Source organism: Grus americana, chromosome 8, assembly GCF_028858705.1.
Source record: "Grus americana isolate bGruAme1 chromosome 8, bGruAme1.mat, whole genome shotgun sequence".
In the NCBI taxonomy this organism is placed as follows: domain Eukaryota; kingdom Metazoa; phylum Chordata; class Aves; order Gruiformes; family Gruidae; genus Grus; species Grus americana.
In genome coordinates this window covers 33,458,613-33,485,720 of record NC_072859.1, presented here as the reverse complement: position 1 = coordinate 33,485,720, position 27,108 = coordinate 33,458,613, and the positions used below count along the sequence as shown (strand labels likewise).

Sequence of the window (27,108 nt, the reverse complement as noted above, 5' to 3'; positions counted from 1 at the left end):
TTCCCACTAACACGATTACTTTTATTAACGTAGCTTAAGCCATAACACTCTGGAGATGGAGGGAATAAACCAACACGACCTTGTGGATTTACCCGGGGTTATTTTCCAGGGTCCTTCCCATTGCTGGAGGGTGTCACCTCCATGGACGAGGGGCATTAAGTCAGTGGCACGAGTGCGTCTGGTCCTCTCCAGGGCAAAGGCAGCCGGTCAGGCCGGGAGCAGGAACACGGCTCAGCTCTGAGGGGATGGCTTCCTGCAAAAGGGTAGGAAGGTGCAGCCGCAGGACATCAGCATCGAACAGCTACTGCCGCTTCCAAAGTGACCCTCTCTGTGCCCTTGGATAAGATTTTGCACATTAATGCCTGTAAATCTGATTATCCACCTTCAACCAAACGAGCTCATCAGAACAATCTTTTATTCTTCCAAGGGGAGCCTATCAGGATGTAAGAAAATAAAAGAGCAGTGACCAGTAATTGTAGCTCACATCACTTTAATATCCTGCAATGTTTGTTATTGCTCATTCTGTGTGGAGGGTGTGTTGTGGGTTTTTTCTTATACAGATGGCAAGTGGCGATCAATTTACATAATTTGTTTTTGAGAGGGAAAAATCCACGTAAGTGAAAATTACTCAGCCTTAATACACAGCCATTGCTTATTCAGAGACATCACAGTTAAAAGACTATGTATTAACAAGGATAAAGTATTTGTGCTTCTTCTCCAGGAAAATTTCCAAGACAGAAAAAACCTTCTGTGTTATTGAATAATTTTTTCTCTTTGTTATTTGTAGAGCCTTTTGTTGTGGGGGAGGAAGTACAGATGCTAAACCAAAAGGCCGTGCTAACGAGCACCATACACCAATTGCCAGCAGTGCTGTGTGACGCAGAAAAGCAGCACAGCAACGTGCACACACAGTGTTGACAGGGGCTGGGGTTTATTGTCTATCCTTAGCGGTTCAATAGTGCTCTTAGATACAGAGATAAAATTAATATTCCTCTTTTAGCGACAGATTTGACAATAAAAGGGGAGACAGGCTGACTTCCTTCACTCGGTGTGCACTCCAGCACGGTGTCTGATCCAGCTTTTATGTTATGACGGTCGGACCGGTGCGGCCGGTTCTTTCATGAAGCTGTGAAAGTTTCAGTGCAATAGAAATAAGAGGTGCCAACATGACCTGCAGAAAGGAGAGAGATGGCTCAGAACGGCAGAGCAGAGCAGCACGCACAGCTACGCACGCTGTGTCCAGGTTGAGAGGAAACCCGGGCACAGCTCTGGTGTCACTGCCACCACCCTCACTGTGCCATACTCCAAACTCCGTTGCACCGCCAGCACAGGACAGTTAAATCATAAGTAAATATCATCTATTAAATTTAGTACAGAACAGGTCAGTGTCATCTTACATATGACTGCAGCCTTTTACCCCCGTTTATTTGTTTTGAATAAGTATTTCCCAAATTCAGTGTAAGAATGAGCTCATTATATCCCCAGTGATGCAACATTTCAACTCAAAGGTCAGTTCAGGACTGAAACAGTGTCCTCCTGCACCTGCATCCAGCCACAGATGTAACAAACAAACAGGAAAACTAACGTGCAATTGCAGGAGCAGCTCTGAGGGATTCTGAATAAGTAACCCTTGTTCCACACAGAGCTTTTTTTTAAATAAATCTATTTGTACTGGGATTAATGACACCAAAATGCTAGCACCTCCATGTAGCTCCAAACGCAGTGCTGAGCAAAAATTTAAGCTTTTTAAGAAGGTTAGGAGCTAGTGGTGCCATGACTGAGATGCAATACTTACCTGTGGGTCTTCATGGATCTTCTGAGCATCTTTCTCATAGCTGTCAATGTACAGCCGCACAGTTGCTCCAGCACTGCCAGTACCGCTTAGTCTGAAGATAATGCGGGAGCCATCGGAGAAGATGAGCCGCAAGCCCTGGTCAGAGAGAAGGGGAGGAGAAGAGCCCCTCAGCTACGCACTTCTTGGGTCCCAAGGTATTTTCCACGAGACTCAGCGTGGCTGTGCCTGGCCTGCACAACCCCAGAGCTCCTACCCTTCAGGGAGCCGCAGAAGGCTCCTGTTATCCTCTCCCCACACCTGGAGGAGCTAGCGTCCCTCCTAACCCACACTGGAGGACTCGCTAGAGCTCCGGTACATGAAGCACATTGCTGCTGTAAGGTCCCTCATCCCAGCGCTTGCTTGGACACAAGAGGCAGGGACAATTCTCTGCCAGGCACAGCATTACAAACCCATCACTCTTCCACGAAAATAGGATGTAAAGAAAATGCTCCCATCATCCCACAGACAAGGCAATTGTTCCTGCAGGATTTCTCCGTTATTCCCTCCCACTTACTATGTTTCCACATTATGCTGTCAAACCAATCCATCGACAGGACATTTGTATTTCAATAATCTCTGGTGACAGGTTACTCATCTCACATGTACCCCGTACCCCCGTGACTTCTGGAGCCGGGAACTCAATCCCCCATTACAGCTGCTCCGTGCTGCTGCCTGCCCTCTTGGGGACGAGCGCACGAGGAGTGCCATCAGCTCAGGGACAAATAAATTCATCCAGGGAGGATTCGCTTGCAGCAACCTGGTGGTCTGGTGCTAGAGACAAGACAATGCCTGAATGGGAGGGTTTGTGCCTCGTGCTGCAGGGGGGTTTCAGCCCTTCGTTCAGCACAATCCATTTCTCAGCTCGCCCAAAGGATCCCCCTCAACTCAGCTCCTTCACTCCTGGGTGGCTGTAGGGAAGCTCCACTACCGCTCTGGGCCCTGCTGGGGCTGGAGCAGCCTCTGGACCCTTCCCCCTCCAAGGCAGCAGTTTCCCTCGCACAGGGCAGGATCCCACCAGCAAACACAGAGCAGAAAAAAATTTTCCAAGGGACAAATGCAATGTTTGGCTTCGAAGCAGGTGCAAATGCAATGGACTAAGATAAACCCCAAAATACACAGCGCAACATCCTTCTGAGGTCACGTTCAGCCTGGGCGAGGCTATGCCCACCTGGTTTCTGGAGACGCTTCCATCCACAGGATCGTTGTACTCAAAATTATCAGCTTTCTCAACTGTGTAGACTTTGTCACCACATGATAACTGCTTCCCGACAAAGGAGCGGTCAAACATCACAGTCTCCAAATCCTTCATCATTTTGTTAGCTGCATCTGCATCCACCTCTTCATAGTCATATCTACAACCAGTCACCATAAAACAAAGATTAGGGAGGGGAGGCTGTAGTGAGTAGCAGTGTTTTGGGATGCCCTTGTTTAAACACTGCAGCCTGCCCCATACATGTTATCTAGTCCCTTGCTGGAGGAGAGGACAGGAAGAAAAGAGAGGAGGATCTGTGCAGCAACGTAGCTACGATCCAATACAAATCCGTGGGATGAATTGCAACATATCATGGGCATTCAGTGCCAGGAGAGATGAAAGCACAAGTTGTGCTGTCTTGTGCTAGGCATATCGAAGGCAGAGGGCTAGAATCCAACAATGCTGACTGCAAAGAATTTATTCTAATTCTGCCGATAGGATCTCAGCAGGTTCCTCACGATAACAATTTTGCCTTAACACCCTCATGCATGTCCCCACAGCAAAATGCAGGTGTGATCGCAGCACAGGATAACATACCAGTGCCAGCTTTCATCTCATTAACCGGGGTAATAAAGGCAGCAGAGAGCGGCTGAAGCACACGTCAGGATCTGAGACTTTGTACTCTGATTGCCAGTGTGATTTGTGCCGCTTTTACTTGCCCGGCTGGCTAGATGGAGCATGCATGGGCTTGCTAACCTGCCTACCACTGCACTTAGCTTGCTGGGCAGACATACCTCTGGTGCTACAAGACTGCCTTTTTATTCTAGGTTTTTGGCATTTTTTCCACAGGTTTAAATGCCTCAGATGTATGCTGGCTTTGTGGGGTAGGGAGGAGAGAAAAAAAAGAAGGGGGACATACACGTCAAGATCTTTCATTTGGCAATTTGAGACAGAATTTTCATGCAGATCTTCCAAGCTGAAAGATTTCTGCCTAATGCTTTCACTCCAGGTGGTATTCCCACCTCTGCTTATGTGCAGGTTGGTTCTCACTCCTTCCCTTTTCATCTTCCATGTCTACTGCAGTTTAAATTAGAGTATCTTGGGGCTGGACAGAAATTCAACCAGGTAAATAACGGCCTAGGAGCTGGGCATCCATTCAATAAGACATTGCCATCACTGAAGACATTACAAATTAACTTGTGATTTGCGGTCTCAAGAAACATGTTGTTCCAATGGCAAAAGACTCTTGCAAGAAAAAAAAATCTCCATTTAAAGAAAAAAGATACCTTGCATATATAAAATGTACAGCCTTTGCAGACTTTGATACTTACAAGCTTTATGTTTAGAGTAACAAATCTTAAACTGGACATTGTGAAAGGTTAAGGTGAATTTAACCCAGATACATTGCATACTGCAGCAAACTGCTCAGGCATTTTTAAATTACTGCAACAGGACAGAACAGCAAGCGTAACGAGGCAGGAACAGCACTGCGGTAGCACATGCTGGTGCCATCAGTGCTCGGGGCTCTGACCTCGGAGGGTCGAACACAGGACAGAGGTAAGTGTGAGGTGTCAGAAGCGCCTTCCCCACCTGGTGAAGAAGTTCCTGCCGTATTTCTGCCAGTGATCCTTCATGATGTCCTCCACACTCTGCTTGCGGGTGGCTAGGATGGACAGCCAAGCCAGGACAGCCCACAGCCCGTCCTTCTCACGGATGTGGTCAGAGCCTGCAGAAAGCCACAGCAGAAACATGTTTCCCACCTCCTTTCATGTGAGAGTCTGTGCTATGGCCCTACCTTGTCTTCGCTCCTCCATCCAACTGGCAGCCATACAAACTCACAAATGGAAGGCATTTCATGAGCTCGATCCCTGCTGTATTGTTAAAACGGTTCAAGATATCATCTGCTTTTAGCTATAGCCCAAATAAAACATTCGGCCCCTTTTAACACACACACACACACTCTCTCATTGTTCACAGATCCTTAATTCTGTTCCCAAGGAAGTAATGGGGAATGCACAGTAAAAAGGTCATCAAAAAAAAAAAGGCAAATGCAAAGGAACAGCTCAGGAAGGACTAACTTCAACCTCTTCAAAGCAGCTGTCACACACCGTCTGCCAAATCAGCATACTCTGATCAGCACATATTCTGGCTGAGCACCAAGAAAAATGTCAGCCCTCGCTGAGGAAGCCAAACCCTAATGACTCCAAAATTACGCTGCAACGGAGAGAAAGAAGAGCAGCTTGTTGGATGGCAAACAGCAGTGCGAGGAGGGACTTCCATCCACGTGCAGAAACCAGCAGAGCACCTCGTGCCTGCTCTCCCTCCCACACGCCAGGCGCCGAAGGCTGTGAAAGACCCCACTTTGGCTAGAAGAGGGTTCCTCCAAAGCACGCATTGCACAGAGAGTAGGAGGCTGGAGGCCAGCCCAGCCTTGCCCTGCGAGCACACCAGGCAGGGGCTGCCAGCAGCGCGGCAGGGACTGTACAGCACCCAGGTCCTTGGGAAACCCAAGAGGGTGTTGCAACTTAGACAGCACCCTGAGCACCGAAATTAAAACGACGGATCAGATGGCAGCCCAGAATACATCCAACCCAGCCTCCGTGCTTCTCACTTGTGAGCTCGGCGCTGCGCCCCAGATGCACAACTTCTGAGTTTTTTCCTCTGAGCTCTGGAAAACCTCCAAACAGGTATTAATGAAATCCCAAGGAGGCAGGGTAAGCCTGCTAATGCAGAGAGCACTCCAGAGCTGCCATTTTACCCTCTCAAGAATTGCCAGAGTGGGCAATTGTCTGGGGAAAAAGGCTGGAGGCTGGGGCACGGGTTATGTGGCGCTTTACACAAATCCCACTATTGTGGACGCAGCGATAAATTATCCTCATGGTCCTTTACAGCAGAGAGCGCTGTACAGAGGTGATGGAGAGGAATGCTAAATAAACAGAAGTCCCATGTGATGTATCAACTTATTGCTGGAATAAAATACCCAAGAAAGCAAGCAGGAATTCTGTCATGTCGCATTACTCTAATTGCTCCTGGACCCCAGTCCCACTGGGTCACAGTTTGTTTCAATTTTTACTGGGTCTATTTGGCTGCTCCTTCACCTCTCTCCCCTTCAGCACTCACATTCTGTCCGGCTCCAAACAATTCCTCATTAGCTTACTATCAAGCAACCTTCCTCACCCACTTTTTATTCGTTGAAGTGCATTTGCCAGATGGACAAACCCCTTTTGCATTGCGGGGGGGCATCCAACGCTCCCGGGCCCTTTCTTAATCCGTCCTCCCCAAAACTGCCTCAGTTCCTGGCCACTCGGACGTGATGCTGCATGGCCAAAATCTCAAAACTCTCTCTCAGCCCCTGCTGCAAAAGGAATCAGTCGCTTTTATTTGTAATGTAGAGTCATTTACCTACTGGGGGATGGAGAGAAACTATGAGCTCATTGCTCACACAATAAAAGATGGAAACAATTTTAGAGCGCCGCTCATTAGAGACCATCTCCTATCAGCAGCTCCATGAATCATTTGCTGCTTTTTGTTTTTATTTATTTACTGAAATGCCAGTGCCCTCTCATCAGCCAAAGTCCAGAACATAAACTTTACACATGCTGAAATCATTCAGGGCAAAACTCCAAAGTCTTTCTTTACTCAGGATTTACTTCAAGATTTCTTTACAGAGATAGCACATTTTCTGAAACTCCCCTTTCCTTCCCCACCTGAGGCCAAATCCTGTGTATCAGAATAGCATTTGATTGCTAAAATATTGCCACTGAAGACTGCCCCAGCCCCCAAGCAAACTGCTTTCAACCGCTCTGATGCCGTTCCCTCAGCTACAGAAACACTGGAGTAATCCTTTCATGTCAAGCTGTGCACCCCAGTTCCACAAAGCACTTAATTTCAGGCATTTGGGGATTTAAGGCCATCCCTGCTCAGTGAGACACCCAAGTGCAGGCTAAAATGTTTTTCTGAAATATGGGGTGGTGGAATGAAAACACACAAGGCTGGAGCCTGAAATCATCCAGCCTAACTTCCCCCAAGACTTTGTGCCTCATGTATACTACCAACTGCCCTCAGTCTTCAGAGGTCTTTAAAAATTAGGAAAAACAAGATCTCAGAGAGAATTCAAGACCAGATAAAACTCAGCCTGCGTGCACAAAATAGGTGCTGATCTCCTGCATGCAGGGAAGGTCCCATTTCCACAGTCAGGATGTTAAAACCATGTTGTAGGTGCCACAGGAGAACTCAGAAACTGCCAAGGCCTCCTGGGAATACTGCGCGTTTTGAGCACGCTGCTCTGACATGGAGCGAAATCTGCTCGCTTTAACTTCCCTGCACAAATAATAGTTTTGTGTCACGTGCACGCCCCTAGTAAATTCCTTAAGATGTTCACTTTGTTTCTCAGTAACCTAATAACTTGCTTAGACTGTTCAAAGGCAAGTGTTAATTTAAACTTTATAAATCATACCTTGTTTTTAGAAGAGGAAAATGAGGGCCCTATTAAGCTCAGAGATTTAATAGTGACCTGAAACCTTCCCTAATAAAACTGCATGCTCCAAACCATATTTCTTTCCAGAAATGAAAACATTTAGAAGGTTTTCCTGGCCACCAAGAGTTGAAAAATACATTTAACACTGCACTTAATCCCCATAGACTCAATGACCGGGCTAGTAAAGAGGCCCTTAAACTTCCTGCATATCTACATATGCCTTCCTAAATAACTGAAAGGAGAACTAGTTCTTGCCTGACAAAACTTTTAGCATTGTGTTTGTTTCCACCAGTGATTCTTGCAAGCTTTTTTAAATTTTATTATTTTCAAGCATTAACAACTACACATGAAGGATAAAATAAAGAACTAAGAGGAGGAATAGCACCATCATTGGTGAAATCAGGAATGCTGACTTACCAGTACCAAAACTTTCCTCTCCACACAGAGACAGTTTGTTTGCATCCATCAAGTTTCCAAAGAACTTCCAGCCAGTTGGAGTTTCATACAAAGCAATCTTTGTAGCATGGGCCACCCTTCAAAAGGTAAGAAGGCTGAGTCACATCACAGCTGGACTCTTAGTGCTCCCATGTGAAATACTGCAGCAGGAGCTTCAGTTGCTACCAAGCATCTCTTTTGGGGTAACACTGAAGGCAGGTCATGCCGTTGTTTTGGTTTTTCACAACGAACGATTTTTTTGTACAGCAATCCTCTATTTTATCCCGGTGTAAAGTTTGGGAAATGGGTGTGATGTGCAACTAAAGAGTAAATATAAGCACATAGTTCTTCTAAAGCAATTTTAAGTTGTAGATCTCAAAGCTTTTAACAAAGAAAGTATCACTATCAAATTAAAAAAAAAAAAAAAAAGGTGGAGAGGTTCATTTGTTTGGGCTTATCTGTAGAGAAGAGCCAAGAGCGGAGCCCAGCTCAGCCATGTCCCAAACAGGATTTAATTCATTAAACTTCACTGCCTCCCCTGGCAGCCAGCCCACAGCAGCCCTGGCACTGCTTCACCCTTCAGGCAGACCATGCACTCACTCCCCACTACAGACACGTGTTAAATCACAAAAAAAGGACAGTCCCTCTCCTCGGCAGGGCTCCCCTCCCCTCCGCAACCGTGCACGAAGGTAGATGCTACCTGTCAAGAGCCCCACTGGTGGGCATGCTCCGGGCAAAGCCACGGACTCCGGTCTGCTGGAAATAAGGGATACTGAAAATATTGGCAGCGATGACGGCAACAGAGTCAGAGGGGTTCACAAAGAAGCCATGTTTCCCAAGAATCATGTTGCGATCCTGGTGAAGACAAGAGAGAAACAGCTCTCATCCCTGCTTAGCACAAAAAGGCTGCAGTGGCAAAAGTTGTTCTACTTGGCAGGCGCAGCCTATAAACCCAACAACTCACAGAGATTTTTTGACTGCACTGAAATAAATACGGAGTTTTGAAAAAGTTAAATAGCAACACCTGTATAGTATTTCACCTTCCTGCTGATTTTTCACAGCCTTTAAAGCTATTTAAATACAGTTTGGACTTCATTATTAACACAGTAGCCAACTATTGCTGTGGTGGCAAACTGCAGCAAGCGGTTCACTTCCATTCACAACTACAGAAGGGAGAAGGAGAGAAAAAAAGCTCTTTGCTTAAAAGCAGATGAGCAGTCAGTCCCCCACAGCTGACTACAGGGCAAAAAGGTGAATACAGAACAGCCCATTTACCCCATCTCCATCAAAGGCAGCTCCAAAGTCGTATTCTCCCGTCTTCATGGTCTGGACCAGGTCAGCAGCGTAGGTTAAGTTGGGGTCAGGATGGTGGCCACCGAAGTCCTCTAATGGGGTGCAGTTCACAGCTGAATTTGCTGGGGCTCCGAGCTCCTCACACAGGATCTTTTTTACGTAAGGGCCCACAACTATCATGGCAAAACATGGAGAGGAAACAAGTCAGTTTCTGCCCTCAGGCAGCTCTGCACCAGCCCCATAACCACCCAGGCCCCTGGTCTGCTCAGTCTGGGTCGGTTTATATGATTGATGGTACTAAAGCACAGATGTCCACATCAAACACCCCAAGCAGCACATAGGTGTGCTTAAGCCTCATCCATCCAGGCACACAAGCTCTTGCCAAAGCAAGTTTTTTCAGCTGAGGGGTTGGCCCACTAAATAAGTGAGACCACTTGTGGGTTTAGAAGTGAGGATGAACCTATGCCAGGGGCTCAGCGCATGAGCAAGGACCCCGCTGTGAAGGGTTTGTGCACCGAGGTATTCATACGGCAGCCCCAAATGCACATGTGATTCACAGATAGCCAGCAGTACAAAAGGATTTACTGCTCTCAAACGCTAATAATACTGCTCCTGAAAATGTCTATTGAAAGAGACTCACAAGCTTGGCTTATTTATATAAAACAGTCTAATCGTCCCATTTTTGTACTCAAGTATCTAGGGGCAGATCTTTGCTTAACTGCTGCGACGTCCATGTGACACTGCCTGATGTAAAGGCTACCAGGGCATCAGTGCTGACCTCCTCTGTCTCTCAAGTGTGGATTGATGTGTGAGCCACACAGCATCCCCCTGAACCCCACCAATATCTCTGCCCTAGGTCAATTCCCGAGTCCAAACATTTGACAAAAGAAAATAATGTAAAGCCATAAAAAGTTTGCCTGCGAAATGAAAAATGCAATATGTTACAAAACAAAAAACAAATTAACAAGTGATGGATATAAATTCCGGAAAAAAGCTTTCTCTGAAGTAGGTGGCAAAGCCCTGGGGACACCCGGCCCCCCACAATGCCCCAAAACCAAGTCCACCCATACCTCCATGCATAGCATCTATGCGAATCTTGAGGTGGTTCTTCCCCGAAAGCAGTTCCTTTAACGCACTGAAGTCAAAGATGTTCCTCAGCATATTCGCATAAGCTTCTACCGAGTCCACAATTTCCACTGGAAATAAAAGTAGATAGAGACCAACTCTCACAGTCTGAAATCTTCATAGAAAAGTAACTTTGCTACGCATGGCACTGTGGTGAGAGTTCTTAGTGCAAAGGGCCAGGGCTCAGCATAAAGCCTTTAAACGTCCCACAGAATTATTTCATAAAGACAGGAATAATGGTTCTATATTAAGAATTTAATTACAGGCTGTCACTGCTAATTGGGTTACAGACCAAACGGACCAACAAAATCCCTAAGACAAACACTTCCACTTCCGTTCCCAGCTACGGTTCCCTGGACTTGCTTCAAGAGGGCTCAGTCCCACTCCACTTACCTGGAGAGTGGGATTAAAGGAAAAGGGAAAAAAAAAAATATATTTATATAAAAACAGATCTCCAATTTCCACCAAGTGGAACTGTGCACCTAATAGTTTGAAAAAGTTGCACCTTTGCAACTAACAGGCAATATAAAAACAGAGTCATGAAAACCCCATTAACATAAAAATCCCACTATACAGAAATGGGGACTGAGAGAAATACAAATTTTTATACTCTTTTAACTTTTTTTTTTTTAAATTACAAGCACAGGTCACCAGGAGATGGTAAAAAAATACTTGCAGTAAGTGTTTTTCAAAAGTTTTTTTAATGCATTTTCTTATTTCACTGCTGACTGACAAAAGTCACGTATGAAATGTAATGGCTTTCCCACTCAGAGACAGCTTTTATACATGAAACCATGGGAAAAAAAATCAGTTACAAAGATTAAACACTAACACTATAATTTTTAATCAGGAAAACGCACTATTGTCTGTACCGCATGTTAATGGCAGCCTTACAGACAAAACAGTCTCTGATTTAGTGAAGTTGATGGATCAGATTTACCTACTGAAGTACAACCTTTTGTAGGACAGAAACAGTGATATAATTAAAGGACCTACACAAGGTAAGATGCAGGCCAAAATAAAATAAAAGAAATAAATAAATGCTGGGATGACCAGGAGCGATGTCCTTTGCTTGGCTTATCCAACAGATAAGGAGAGGTCAGAATGGCCACATCTGTCCTTTAGAAACCCCAAATGTCCTTGCTCGTTCACGGCAGGTCCACGCTAACTCCATCTGAAAGGAAACTTTCCGAGAGGAAGAACAGTTGTTTACCTGTAAATGGTTTGAATTTGTTCTCCAAGTCAAACTGCTGTTTCCCAATGGTGCTCAGGTCCACCTGGAGATCTGGGCAGATTGCATACTCTTCAATTTTCTTGCTGATTTGGAAAATTTTATCCGTGATACCTTCAGGAGCAGGACCTGCAAGATAAAATGGGCAAGGGGGGACGTTAAAGAATCAGACTGCAAGAGGAGCATGCTTCAGAATTTCAGCAACAGACCTGGGACCAGGAATACCTCCCTAGGAGAGGAATATCAGAGTATGAGGGGAGCAGATCAATTACTTGCTCTCTTTAGGGAACCCCACTGCTCAGGGCACTGAATCTCTGTGATATAAGGACACTTAAATTAGGTTCCTTGGGGTCAGCACAAGAAACAGCCAAACAGAAACAAAGCAAATCAAAATGAACCAAGCGACCTCACCTCCATTGGCAATATTGAATTTAATGCCAAAATCTCCATTGGGCCCACCGGGGTTGTGGCTGGCTGTCAGAATGATGCCACCGATGGCTTTGATTTTCCTGATGATGCAGGACACCGCTGGGGTGGAGAGAATGCCGTTCTGCCCGATGACCAAGCGGCCGATCTGCAAATTAGAGAGCAAAACAAACTACTGTTGAGTCCCAAATCCTACAACCAGGAAAACCATCAAACCCCACAACACCGGTGACAGGTAAACCAGAGCCTCCAGGAGACGTGCTGCTTCTCTTCCAGCAAACAGCTCATTCCTGGGGGGCTGCCAAAGCTCTCTGCTGTGTGCAGTGAAGGTCAGCATCTGCCCCCGGTCTGTTGTGCCTTTTTAGCATTTTCCTTTATTGCACTGAAGACCTGAGCTTTTCAGAAGCATCTAAACAACAAGCAAAAAAAACCCCAAAACACCCCACCCCAAAACCACGACCTCTTTGGCTATGGTCTTGAACTTTGCTTTCAAAAGACACAATGGGACTGAGAGAAGCCAAAACAAACAAAACAAACAAACAAAAAAACCCGATCATCACTACTCCCATGAAACCAGCTGTAGATTCTTACTCGCAGCGAGTAACACAACTCCTTCCCATAAATATAGTAATATCACCGAGATTAAATCCAGACCAATGCGCTAAGCAATACAAGGTAATCAGGATCCAGTTGCTGGAGTTCATGTAATAAAACAGAAGATGAATATTCTTCTGGAAGAACATGCTCCTTACCCTAGCCCCCAAATGAGGTGACAGAGATTTAAAAAAATACCAGACTACTCTCCATCAACCGAGGAGATTAGACCCTGTATACGACTGAGAAAAGAGAAGGAATTTCATTCAAACACGAGATAAACCAGAAAACAAAAGGCAGCGTTCCCAGACTGAAGGTCCACGTTTGGTGCTAAGCCAAGGGCACTGGATGACTGCGATTCCTCTCCCGCAGCCCTGCCTGGTGCTAAGCTCCGGCTTCGCTGCCGATCGGTTATTGCATGCTACAGCTGTCACACACCGGCTGGGCGAGCGAGGCGCCGCTGAAAGAACTGCACCTCTAGCAAACAACGAGCACCAATGTGAAATAGCAGTTTATAAACCCAAAGTGAATGCCCTTCTTTCAGCTAGTCATAGTAGCTAATATTACAACCTGTCTACCAGGCCGATCACACTAGTTTATTACACACCATATATTTAATTTCAAGTAACCCAGTCTACACAGGTTTTGCTTTTTTCCTCATTCTCAGTCCAAACCAGCACACCTTGTCTCATGTTTTATTCCAGCCTCCAGGTCTTGCTCCTTCATTTCACCAAGAATTAATGCAGTCTCCAGGAAGCTCCTCTCTAAAACTTCATCTTTTGATTCTCGGCTTCCATTTGAGGGTCACATCCAGCCGCAACGCCCCGCTGCATCGGTGCTCTGCCAGGCCTCACATGCAGCTCAAGGGATGCTGCGGAGGACTGGCAGAACACGGGATTTTCTCTCCCAAATGATGCAGCAGCTGCAGGAGAAGTGGGTGAACACATCGAATCTGTTGTCCTTACCCAGCTCGTCCTCCCTGCACACCTGAGTGGCGGCTTTTGCACGTGCATTGCTGCTCCCGCAGCGAGGAAGGAAAACCAGCAAAAACTTGTCTCCACACAAACTGCTCTCTGATTTGGGGTCCTCCTTGGCCTTCAGCTGTCGTTCCCCACCCAGCCCATGCTAAATCCTTTGTGGTAACCACTGGAAAAGGTTGCTCAGTGTAGCAGCGTGCTGAGGAATTTACACTTAATCTTTTTTCATTTTCTGGAATGTCTTACAGGAAAATTCTAAGGATGTAATGATGCAGAAATACCTTTCACAGAATGCTCCAAACAGACCTGCAGACCCACTTTGTGCAGCGATTTTGGGTTACAGCACTTCAAAGTAATCCAGGTAGCACTTCCACTACTGAAAGCCCCACTAAGATACACATGGGCAATAAAGGAGACCTCCTGCAGTCCCCTTCCTTACCCCAGTAACACAGGCTGATGCTTTAGCAACAAAAACATGTCTTCCAGGCCAAGGAAGCTGGTGTCTACAGCTCCATCGTGTCATCAGCACACCCTTCCAGTCCTCTTTCTGTACGAGGGACGTCTCAAAAGATGCACCAATCCTACATACTGTGCCACAGTTACAGGCTCTGAACAGAGACACTTCTATTTATACAAATCAGGTTAAGTGGACAAACTACCTTGGTCACTTCCTTTAACCAAAAAATCATCATTTAAAACATACAATGTGATGCTACTGACACAGCAAGCGTGCTTGGCCCCATTCAGAAATCCTGCTGATGCCACATTCATAGAGGTAACAGTACCTGTCTCTGCCACACACCGACAAAGAGATTTCACACGCTCAAAACAGAATATGCATGTCCTCCTCCTGGTTTTTTATAGTTGAAAACATCCTTGGACTCATCCCTTCTATAAAGCAAGGTGAGCACAATGCTGATAGTCACAGATAGCCAGACTATATAAAAACAATCGATGAAAACTATCAAAACCAGCAGTGAAACGAGATTTTAGCCAGACAAGGGCCACACTGCTGGAACAAAATGCATGAGGAAAGCCTCAGCTGGTGAAGATCAGTCTGATCTCATCGGTACCAGCAGAAGATCTGTCCTAGTGTCAAGCAGTCCAAGCAGCAGGCCTGGCTCTTTGTGCATGATTTCCAGCTCTTCTGCTCAGCCCATACACTGACTTGAGGAATACATTAATTTGCGTTGCCAAAGGATTTTTTTTTTCCAAAACAGAAAATATGTAGATTTAAATAAATAAATAAATCTCACCTCCTATGTGCCTCTTCATTACAAATTACCCTGTTGTAATCAGATGTTTTTCTGTCAAACAAATTCCTAAGGGGCAGGTCTCTTAGTGTAAAGTTTTGCTTTGCACTAAGAGATCCAGGACAGAAAGCAAAGTCTTTTCTTCTTAAAAAGCAAAAGGAAACCCCAAAGCCCAGAGTCTTTTAGTGCATGAACCATGCTCTACTGCAAGCAGACAAGCCTTCAGTTCTGCTTCCAAAATGCAGATTTCCAGCACAGAGATCACTGTAAAAGTTGCCGCTCACTTGCTAACTCTCATCTTATTTCAGTTTTCAAAGGCTCCCAGAGTACTTCTCACATAGCCACAACTTACACTTGTTGAGAAAAAAAAAAACACGCACCCTGTGTTTTGCCTTGCTGAGCAGCTCAGAGCAAAGCTGAAAGAGCTTCTGCCGAGCTGCTGTGGAACAGCAAGCCATGGCTCTTCCAGTTACTTCGCTTCTGAACAATATCAGGGTTTTATGATCTGATGGAGAGACTATGAAATCCACAGGTGCCAATAACTTGTGGCACGTCAAAACACAAAACGAGAACACACAAAAATCAAGCAGTATTTATTTTCTCTGCTGCATGTGTATTCCCACAAACTTCTATCCAACTGCACCACTTAAAAGGGAAAAAACAGCAATTTCTGTACTACCAAACTGATTTTCCATTAAAAAGTTAACTATTAGCAGTTGAATAAAGTCTTTGGGGAAATTAAATCTCATAGTGACTAATTTATTATGGTTTTCTGCATTTATCAGCTACACAACTACAGGAATTTAGTCATTTAACATTTACCAACCCCATTGGCAGCTGCCATTTGGACTATCAGTTCCACTGCAGACTTATTAAGGTATCTCCCATCACCTCCAACTACCATAGAAGATCCTTGTCGATCTCTTAAGTCTATGGAAAAAAATATACTCTGGATAAAATTCTGCAAATAGTTCATCTTGGATTCAAAATAAAAGGTCTTCTTCCGTAATCCACTAGTTCCTGGTTTCTGGTCGTTGTAAGGAGCTGTTGGCATGGTCAAGAGAGGCAGAGGAGCGTCTTCCATGTTCTTTTTTCATACAAATGCATTTAAAAAGTAAATTATACCAAAATACAAAAATCAATCTTGATACCAGCAATGGCCCACCTATTAGACAGAAGTTCAGTGAAGTTGTTGAGCACCCAAAAATAGCTCCTTGAACCTCGAGCTGAATGTGGTTTCTGTAACTGAAGACATTTCCTTGCACTTGCTGTGGAGGATCAATGTCACAGAGAATCCACAATTCCACACTGCCGTCCCTCACTGAAACAGCTGGGAAAAGGGGATTTTTGCTGTCTTTATCATCTTCTGTTCTCCACAGGCACAGCTCTTTGCCATTCTGTGCTATCACCCACCGGAGCCCAACACCGTCAATCGATCCGGTTCCTCCTTAGGGCAGGGGCAACTGGGGAGGTGGTGAGCAGCTGCTCGGATGCACCGACGTGCTGCCCCGGCACGGAGCCCAGCTTTTGCGCCAGCCAAGCAGATCTGCACGGCAGCACCAGGCCGCTGGTGGCCATCACGCTGCTCCCTGGGGCGGCAGGTCCCTGGGAGGTAAGGCTCCAGCGGTCACGGCAGCACTCTGCTGGAGTTATTTTGCAAAGTCTGGGGAGTTAAAGGTCACTCTCAAAATGGAAGGCAGCAGATCTGTTACCTACAGTTTGCTCACAGGACTTCTGCTCTGAGAACCTGACTACTCCACAGGCTCCCTCTCAAACACAGGGACATTATCCACGATGAACAGTGGGTCAACCTTTGCTTGACTGAGAGAAATCCAGACTAGCTAAAAAGCCACAAGAACAATGGTTTCAACTGAATACCCACACAAGTCTCACCAAGGCCAGCATATGCACCCAGAGTTATTAGAAACACAAAAAAATACCAAATATTTTAGAAAACTGCTTCTGATAAAGCTATTCATTTTGTAGCACCTTAAAACACACACAGAGGAGATTCGGATACCAAGAAACTTTTATGAAACATCATCTTCCTGACATGGGTAAGGTAATTTTGAATGCTAGACTGAAATCAGAGTTTCCTCCCAACCTCTTCAAAAACACTCGGAGTCCTCTGTCCGAGCTGCTGGAAACAATTGCTGGAGCAATTAAAGAATATACACTTTGTAATGATTCAGTTTGTCCCATTATTAAAAAGGGGGGGGGGGGGGGGGGGGGGAAGGAGATGTGTTCACAGCTGAATTGTGACAATTTATGACAGCACTCACAGGGCTGTTTCCTGAGGTGGTGATTCTCTTGTTACTCCAAAAACTGACAGATTTTCTTGCAAGGGTTAAAGAGATACTGTTATATTCATCAGCACATTAAAATCAAGGTGGATAATTTGTATGAGACTGAGGGGAAACCTCATGACTGAAGGTAGAAAAACACCTTTGGAGAGAAAGTCTCTACCTGACCTTCTGCAAAGGCGTCAGGCAGGTCCCCTGAAGGAGCCAAGGAGCCAGGCAAGCTCTCATGTCTACTCCCTAGGGAGGGAATTTATTTCCCAAGGAAGAAGAATTTAATTCAGGTTTGCTCTCAGAAATAAAAACTATTTCAGCCTTCTGTGGGAAACCCAAAGGCTGCTACCCCACGCAGCTGCCTAGCCAGGCTTGCCCAAGGGGTAAGCACTGGCTTAGACAAGAGCCGGGATGTTGCAGGGCGCTGGCCTGAACACACCGCACGGAACTGAGCTGCCTGATCCACCCAGAGCCCTCCTGTCTCAGCGCCCCAGAAGCATTTAATTTTGCATGGACTCAGAATTTGCTTCCTTAATTCCTCTTTTCTCCCCACCAAACCACACTGCGGCATGTGTACTGCAGAACTAGGACAACACATATTTTACACTAACAGCAAGATTTCCTGGGATAAGCAGCTAGGAACAACTCCCCAGGGACATGGTGGGGTACCCATCACTGGAGGTTTTCAAGATGTGATTGGACAGGGTGCTAGGTAATCTCATCCAGGCTTCCTTTCCCACAAAAGGTTGGACCAGATTATCTTTTGAGGTCCCTTCCAACCTGGGTTGTTCTATGATTCTATGCTACTTCAGCATCCTACAGCTGAGACACATTTTCATGCAAAGGCACAGGTTTCCCTCTAGTGGCACAGAAAACAAAATCCACCTCCCAGAATGAGCTACCAGGAGCCTCACACTGGACAGTCCCTTGGCAGGAAAAGGCCTAAGCAAGCTCTTTCTCTTCTTATTCCAAGCAAGATAAACTTACTGCCCTGCAAAATGCCGTGGCATTAAGTGACAGGAGGAGGGCACAGGACACCTACCAGCTCCAGCAGCTGCACGGAAGAGATGCACGTGGACTTACTGGCAGGGAAAAGGCCTATAGAGGGTTAGGAATTTGTGCGTGTAATTAAGCGCACGTGTACTAGACAGAGGAATCAGACTACGTTAAGCTGGGGAGGAAGGTGTTGGTCATTAGTGCCATGCTTATGTACATAAAATGAGACACACACTATCAAACAAAATATAAAATTCAGTGATGAGCTAGTGCATGTAAAGCATAGGGACAGGAACAGCATATCCATCAACCCCACCTTTGGGGCACCCACCTCATCCCAGGGCTTTCCTGCAACGTGTGCATCGCTATTTGGGATAAACTAAATCACCAGTAATTGGCCAACCAGGACTGGAATAGAGGTCAGTGATCACATGGCTGCCAGAAGATTGAGAGGTGAAAAAAAGCTCACCAAAGATAGATCCTGTCCACCTTAAGAACTGGAGCAGAGACTGGGGAATAAGCATTTGATCTGTGATCTGGGAGCCTTTGCTTGAATGGCTGTGATCATTACAGATCACTTGCAGGCTGGAAAGGAATTCAGCAAGTCACCTGCTCCCTCCCCAGAACTGGTACAGGATCAAATACACTTAGGGCATCCTCCAGAAAGTTGATATAACTTGTTCCTGAAATCTTTTTCTCCAGGTAAGCCATGCCAGTGCACAATTAGCCTTACAGTTAGAAGTGTTTTCCTACATCTTCCTTGCTGTAGTTTAAGTCCTCCTGAGCTGACACAGAAAACAAATTGATCATAATCCCCTTCCTGCCAACTTTGTACACATTAAAAAAAATCCTTTAGCATACAGACTCTGAGTGCCCTCTCTTTGCTCCAGTAAACAACCCCACTCTCCTTAACTTCCCCTGTGGTCATATTTCCTACGTCTCTTATTCCTCGTGGCAGTCAGAGGCTGGTGAGGGTGTTTCACCCTCCAAACAGTGGATCTGCCGCAGGCAGGGTCATTTGCTAGCTGAGGACCTCTTTTACTGTCATGCATTTCAGACATGCACGAACAGTTAAAACTGAACTAACTGTTGACTTTGGTTAATGATAAAAAGACAAACAAGACTATTTTGAGGGGACTGAAACTTCAGTAAAGCATTGCAGAGCATGCATGCAGTTCCTCCCTTGACTCCATACCATCGGTCCCTGCCCTGTCCCCTCTCCCTGCGAGAGCTCTGACACCTTTCCTCACGCCACCCACCCAGGGCTGTGGCTGTCTGGAGCCTTCCCCAGGCCTGGAACCAGGCAGTTGGGCTCTCCCAACCTCCCACTCTCACACTAATCCATTCTCAGCACAGCCCTCTTTCTAGCTACAGTCTCATATTTTGACATTCAGGCAAGCAAAATAGTTGGGGGATGGAAAACCCACCGTGCAAAGGCCAGACTGAACAGTAATTCTCTCTTCTCATCCCCTGCAAACACCCTTGGGTCAGGTTTCTCCAAGGTACAGGATGCCCTCTCCTCCATGAGCAGCCTCTCTCCTCTCCTTTCAGCTTCTTCCCATTCCTCCATCTTGCACTTCTCTCTCCTCATTCAGTGGGTACTACCCTTATGCTCTTTTTCTGTGATTAGCCAAGAAGTTACACTGCATGAAACCCCAGGGAACAGAGTCAAATCAGGTATCTTGCACTTATTCTGTGACTTTCCTTTAAGACAGAAATTACATTTCCCCTAACTCTTGCTCACGGAAAAGTTCTAGTCCCTGCACTGCTGCCTGCACACTCACCGTAAGAGGGTGCCAAGAGCCCTGAACAACCCCGCTATTCAGTTGCCAAAACCATGCACTTTCTGCCCGACTATAACTCTGGTCCAGGCAGTCACTGCTGTGTGTGACATTTGGCAACGCCAAGACAAATGGAGCCAAAGTAAAATAAATAGACTAACTGCAAGCCTATTAGTCACACAAGGAGTGCTGCTCCAAGTGCAAAACTCTTTGTTACTGTAAGAATTAATTAAAAATCTAGATTTTGAAGCTGCTGTAGAATTCCAGAGAGGCAAAATATCTGGCACCACCTCGATAGCACAAGTGCGCACAGATGCAACCACGTACATATGAGTCGCTCCAGAATTAAGACACGTCATTCTGTACTTACATTGCACCCCGGTTAAAATTAAGAGACAAACTAGATGGGTGGCAGAGAAAAGACTCTGCTGGGCTAGGGATGAAACCACCGTCTGCACAGCTGCTACAGATACTGTGATGGGCTCCAGGTTTGTCACAACAGTAGGGGCTGATCCTCCCTTTGCCAGGAGAGAAGTATGCACCAACAGCCAAGATTGAGAAACTTTCTGTTCAAAGGTCAGCTCTTCAAAGCACACCCAAAGATTACCTTGAACTGCCCTGGCGTTTGCTGTCCTGCCCCTGCACCGGGGGATGGGAGAGGGATTCCAGCTGGTTTACCTCCCAGCAGACCCAGGAATGCTCCAGGATTTCTGGCCCCAGCCTGCTGAGAGATAGTCCCTGTCCCCGGATCCTCTTAGAAACCAGCACCTGAACCCAAAAAATCCAGAATTACAAAATGCAGACAATGCTGTGGAGCAAAGGGAGGGCACTGGCTGGCTCAGCCAGGTGCTAGCATGAGGAGCAGAGACCTATCTGGTTAAACCTTGCAGGATCAGGGGCAGAAGCTCTGGTCTGAGGTGTACAGAGGGAAACTGCCATCTGGTAGCAAGCCAGTAACCCACAGTATGTAATACGTGATGGCAAGGTGGCAATACATAGCAGGGAATAGCACGGGTAGAAGGGGAGAGGGGCAGACATACATGAGCATTTTCTCACAGACTTGCTAGGATGTGCTAGAGAAGCTTCATCTGCGGGCCCAGGGGTAAAAAGCTGCTGAAGAACAGCAGCAGCAAAGAGGGCCGAAGGGCTGTGGAGAGGTCACCTACCCTACCAAAACCATTCTCATTAGAGGTTTTCCCAGGCAGAGATTCAATGACCTTCGCAGGCAATGCACTCCTTTCATTAGCCTTAAGCTTCCAAAATGCTTTCTAACGTCTAACCTAAACCTCCACTGTTGCAATTTTAATTCTTGCCCTATTCCCAGCAGGCCAGAGAACAATTTGTTACCGTCCTCCCCGCAGCATCGTTGCAGACATTTGCAGACTGCCAGCACACTTACCCATCTCTAGGCCAAGTTCATTCCTTCCTCACCAGCTCTGTCCGCCCAACCTCAGGTCATTCCTTGGGGGGAGTCTCTCCCAAGCAGACTGCATCCCCTCTGAGGGGGTGGTCCCCCAGGCCAGGACTTACCTTCCTGGTGAGACTTTATTTCCTGGGTTTCACTTACAGCCACCACCTTATTTAAAAATCTAGAAATGACGTTTGTTTTTCTGGATAACTGGATGATACTGCCAACAGTCTTTGTGGTCTCCTCATCAGATCTGCTGCTTAGTATGTTACCCTGCAACTTGTACTATGATTATAATGTACATATTACATTCATATTTTATTACTTCTGCCTACACATCCTTCTTTGCACTTCTTACTGATATCCTATGTTATTTCTGTTTATTTCTAAGATATGTTCCAGTTCATCATTTGAAACTCTAATCAATATATTGGCTAGCTCAGAGAGAACCACAACAGGATGGCGAGGCCCCACCATAGTGCATTTCTTGATCCTGATGCAGCTCAGTCTTGGCACAAGACATATGGGCAGCAGCTCTTCAGTCCAGCTCAACTATCGCAAGCTTTGCACTGACAAAGGGAAGGCATTAGACTCCGTTCTGCGTCCCTACCAGCACAGCCAGAGCTAAGGTTCCTGGTTATAGAGAGTCATTGTTCCAGGAGATTACAGTTAAACCCCTGTTAGTATGAATTTCAACTCTGTCTGCTGGATTTACAGAGATTAACTGCACAGCACCTTAGCTCTTCCTTTAAGCTGGAGTTTCGTTACTGTAGAGTTTAAAATTCCAAAAAGGCACTGAAAGTGGACCACCTGACCACTGCCTTAATAACCTTCAACTGTAAACTGATAGAAGCCAATTAACTTTACAGGCAAAGAGAAGCTAAGCTTCCTGCATGGGAATGCTCATGGCCCAATTGGTATCTATTTCCTTACTTCAGATATCACATCTCAATTTCCTCTTCTGCTTCTGAGAAAAACAGTAATGTAAGAAAAAACAGAAATTGAAGTTTTTCTTAATGGCCTGTAGGATCTAGCATCTAATTCTGGTACACAGGGATTACTTTTTGGAAGAACTTTCTTTATGATCCCTTTAGTTTGACATTTTTAATACCAAGAGCTTTTACCTGAAGGGAAGATCTGACCCTGAGGACTGAGGGAGTCTGTTCTTCAGGATAACAATGCCAATTGCTGAATGGATGAAGGTCTGTAAACCAACAAGGCTAAGGCTGATTGCACAGTGTTGTGCAGAGACAGGAACAAGCACAAGAGACCTCAGTAACAGGTTTCTTAAACACTAGGCAAGAAAAACAAGTGAGGCTGAGATAGGGGTGAGCAATAACTAATGCTTCCCATCAACAGAGCCAAAGCAGATCACAGACATGCCAGTCCCACTATGTCCCTTCCACAGCTGGGATGCTGGGGCTGGGAATGTGGGCACACTCTAGACAGTGCCAGAACGTGGCTCTCCAAGCCTGCACTGCACTGTACTGCTTATTCTGGGCTCAGCCGCACCATCAGAAAGGAAACCAGTCTGGAGGCTATGGCAGAACAGCACAAAGAAAAAGGGAGTAGAGCTAAAAAAGTAGAGCAGTGGCAGATAAAGAGCTGCTGAGCAGCGCAATAGAGTTTAAACACTTGGTTTTCCTAGGATAACTGAGTGGGGAAAAAGGTTGATAGCAGCCAGGAAACCAAACTTTCTAGGGTAGAGAGCAGTATTTCTAATAAAAGCACTGTTTGTCCTGCAGCAGTAAAACAAAACCAGGCTAGCACTTAACATGCAAAGCACTGCCTGGCATTCAAAACACCTTCAAGCAATTTACTTTAATGTAGCTACTTTGCAGCACTTTGAAATCTGTTTATTTAAGAAGGAACCAGGAGCACAGTAAATTTGTTGAATAGTGGTTGACAATGTTAGTGAATCAAGCTGGTGCTAGCTATACGATCAGATCTAGATTTATAGCTTCAATTCTGAAATATTTGCATGGTTCTGACATAAAGTTATTGTACAGCCACAATTCTACTCTGACAGGTGATGCTGCGACAGGAGCTTTTAAGCTTTTATTCATGTAATTAAAGAGTCAGACTCACTAACTATGTGGGAATAACATCAAGGAAACCTGGCACGACAGACCAAAACAAAGCAGGTAGGCTACACTGGATGTCGACTGAGACTGGCAAAACCAACAATCTCTATTTTAGTTTACTTGTATAAATGCAAAGTTATAAATAGAATAAACACTCCTTAATCACACAACTACAAATTGAGTTCTTACTACTCAAATACGAGTACTTAATTATATACTAATCATTCCAGATGAAGACAAAACTAAAACTCACTTTAGCATCCTTTCCTTTTACGTTGCAAAACTAACAATCATAAACTGTGGCCCTCAGGTTTCTCCTGTGGCTCGAGAAAACCGCTCAACCAGACCTTACCATCACATGATTTTAAATTATTCATCCAAACACCTCTTACTCCGCAGGACCAGAAATACAGTTTTCCAGCACTTGCTTTGGGGCAGGTGGCAGGCCGGCTGACTTCAGACACATGAATAAACCTGCTATAACATACCTTGGCAATCAAGCAATCAGAAAAGCTAAAACTTCTTGCTTTTTACCACATTCTTACTACACCTTTACACCAGTCCCCCTTACATACATTGTAATAATCATTTTTCTACAGACAAAAGAGCACTGTCAGTTCAGGTGTGCAGAGAGGGCAGTGCAGCCACCTCTGGAGTTTTCTCTATATTACTCAGCATTTCTCAGCATGAGATGACCGAGTCTTTCTCTGCGACCTGGCTGCTGGAATCAGGAAACCCCCACAAAGAACCCCAGCACTCAGACAAAATCAGTCTCCAGGAACAAGTTACCATGTGGTCCCTGTTCTGCAGTACACTTTCCTACTGGTTAACAGAAGTAATTCACTCTTCTCTTTGAAGGGTAGGCGACTTACAGTTACTTCACATTTATTACGAAGAAACAAGATTTTCATAGGCTCTTACTCAACTACACCGTGGTAACTGTCAGGGAACTAATACTTGCAATTACAGAGAAAAGCCATGAAGCAAGCATCCCCTAACCGTTTCAAAATAGGAAAGCAAGTACACAAAAATCTGTTAAAAACTAGCATTTTGCATTTGCTAAACTTTCTATTTTTAGTTCACCTCATTTCTTGGGACCGGATGGTTTTGCCATTCTTGAGTTTGGCAATGCAGTACTTGTACTGTCTTACTTAGGCCAGTGCTACTCACACTTAGCCAGCAATTGTGTATCAAGCTTCCAATGGCTCTGTATTCTGTACCTCCTTCTGGTTACTTATTCAGGCTTTTACCTGCTGTTCATTTATTGAAGAATTTGGGGGATATTTTGCTCTTCTCTTCAATGCTCCCTTATGAAGTCTTTTTCCTCCTCTTTTTTAAATGGGATACTTAGAGCTATGATTTTGCGGTGCTTTTGACCTGCCAGTCCTCTTTGAATCTCTGGGGGGAAAATGGGGTAATTTCATGACACTCTACAGCACTAGCAAGCCTATACCACTACCTCTGTTCTGCTACAACAAAGGTAGAAAAAACCTGGGTCAGCAGATGACTGACAATGCTGTAATATTACCAAATTTTGGCTTGAAATAGTCTAACATTTTGTCTCAGGCCACAGCCATTATCGTGTTTCATAAATTAATGATTCAGAATGAAAAGCTTTTAAAGTAAAAAGTCTCACTTCATATACTAGCGTCTTGGCTCTTAACCCATATACTTTTCCACCTGTTTTCATCCTCTACCTCCTGTTTCCTTTCTTGCCTTTCCAAAACATTTTTCTGACTTTAAAACCAATTCTATCCTAACACTTTGAATTCACACAGACAAAATACTACAAAACAAATGCCCGTTAGCAAGCGCACCCCTTGGGACCTGCTTCTGCAACTCTAGCAGAAAGCTCAGCACTGTAATACCACACGTACACGAGCGTCTGCACGATCAGGGTGGAGGATTCGAGCAGCAACTGGCGCACAATCCCCTCCTAAGATGACACCTAATCAGGTCCTAGCATGGTTTTACCTTCAGGCCCTTGATTACTTCTGGGATTGAGCTGAGGTGCAGATGATGGAGAACTCCTCGGTGCCTGGAAGGCTGCCACATCCCACCAGGCCCTGGGTGCAGATCCAAGAACCTGCACAAATGAAGGCTTTATCCCAAAGAACAAGTCTCCCAGTCTGCTTATTCATACGGATCCAAGGTGCTGTCTATGCGTGCAATCAAGCATGAACACTGTACATTTCAACTCCAACCCCTTCTTAGAACAAATAAATAAACCAGTGTTTGCTCCTTTTCCCATCAGGGAAGGCTGCGCTATCCATCACTTCCACAGGTGCACACAGCAAGGCCGGTGCTGTGAAGGGATGCTGGGACATGGACTAAAAATTGAACAGCTACCACAAATCACAAAAGACAAATTTCTATGTGGCTTAAAAAGAAAGTTATTTGCTTCTTTGCCTAAGAAGGCAGTGATCTCAAATTAATTTTATTTTTTCCTTAAGAAGCCAGACATTTAAAACACCGAGGCACCTGATTGGCACTGGGAAGCCAAAAGTCTAAGGTTTTACCCTAATGTGTGACCCTAACCACCAAGCATCCTCAGCTCACTCTCCATGTTGGTCTATAAGGCAGAAAGCTTGCTGATGACGAAGAGTCAGGTGTCCCAGAAGAAGGAAATAGTTTTCATTTGGAAAAGACCAAATGTAGGGAAAAGCCTCCCTTTGCAAATTCAGCTTCAACGCAGCTGTCTCCACATTCCTTGCTGAGCTTCTCTTGGGTTGACCAAGTGACAGGACCAAGACGAATCAACGGGGATGAAGTCTCCAGCAGCAAGACACCATCCAGCATGGAACGAAATGTTGCTCGCCACCCAGCGCACCTCACCACCAGTATATTGTGCCACTGGTTTGTGCTGTTAGCTGGCAAAAACAACTATCACCCAAAGCAAGAAAAAGCAGTAACAGGAAAGCTATGCTTACTTCCCCACCTCTGCAAAGCAGATGTCCAATTGCTCCTGCACGTATCAACGAGAGGTAAAACCACCAGGAAATTTTGACTGCTGTCCCCACGCTGAGCCTCCCCAGCTCATGTGTCATTCACCGATTTACTTCCACGCCACGGACACGCAAAGCGCCAGCGATTTCCTGCAGCCGTGTCAGCTGGCCTCTCCCGCCGGCCCGGCCCGCCCCGCTCCCCCCGCAACGGGACCAGCCTCGGCCCCCGCCCGGGGCCATACGTTTTCCCCACCGAGAGGTGAAGGTAAATGTCCTACCCCGTTGGCGGCGGCGATGCGGACGATGAGCTGGATGGCGTCCCTCATGTAGAAGCGGCCGTCCCCCCCCACCACCAGCGTAGCCTCTTGCCGCTCGGCCGGCGGCACGGTGGCCAGGATGCTCTGGATGAAGTTCTCGGTGTAGTGGGCATTGCTCTGGAAGACCGTCACCCGCTTGCGCAGCCCGCTGGTACCGGGTTTCTGGTCGCCGTACGGCTTGGTCTTCACCGTCACGATCTGCACCATGGCCGGTCGCCCCTGTGAGTTCCGGGCAGTCGCGGCAGGGGCGGGGGGAGCCACAGCCGGAGCCGGCCCCGCCGCCCGCCCCTTAAAGGCGCCGCCTGCCCAGGAGGCGGGGGATCCCTCCCGCCCTCCCTTCCCTGCCTCGTACCGGCGGTAAGGTGGATGCGACACGACGACAGCCTTCCTGCCGAGCTGCGGATCACCGCGCCAGGAGCTTCCAGAGGATGCGGATGCTGCGCTAC

At 46.0% G+C, this 27,108-nt stretch overlaps 1 protein-coding gene across 4 annotated transcripts; it reads right to left on the bottom strand.

Moving 5' to 3' along the window:
• Positions 1 to 26,922, bottom strand: PGM1 (phosphoglucomutase 1). Of its 4 annotated transcripts, none has more exons than XM_054834080.1 (12): positions 26,624 to 26,922; positions 11,999 to 12,161; positions 11,570 to 11,716; positions 10,302 to 10,427; positions 9,214 to 9,404; positions 8,639 to 8,793; positions 7,921 to 8,036; positions 4,617 to 4,752; positions 3,003 to 3,186; positions 1,796 to 1,930; positions 1,037 to 1,171; positions 1 to 335 (listed from the first exon to the last, which is right to left on the bottom strand). In XM_054834080.1, exons 1-11 carry the CDS (start codon positions 26,867 to 26,869, stop codon positions 1,082 to 1,084), a joined length of 1,689 nt encoding a protein of 562 aa, XP_054690055.1. In that variant the 5' UTR covers positions 26,870 to 26,922; the 3' UTR covers positions 1 to 335; positions 1,037 to 1,081. The 4 variants fall into 4 exon arrangements, with proteins under 4 accessions (XP_054690055.1, XP_054690053.1, XP_054690054.1 ...); XM_054834078.1 differs by having other exon boundaries at positions 1 to 253; XM_054834079.1 differs by having other exon boundaries at positions 317 to 433.
• Positions 26,923 to 27,108: the final 186 nt, after the last annotated feature.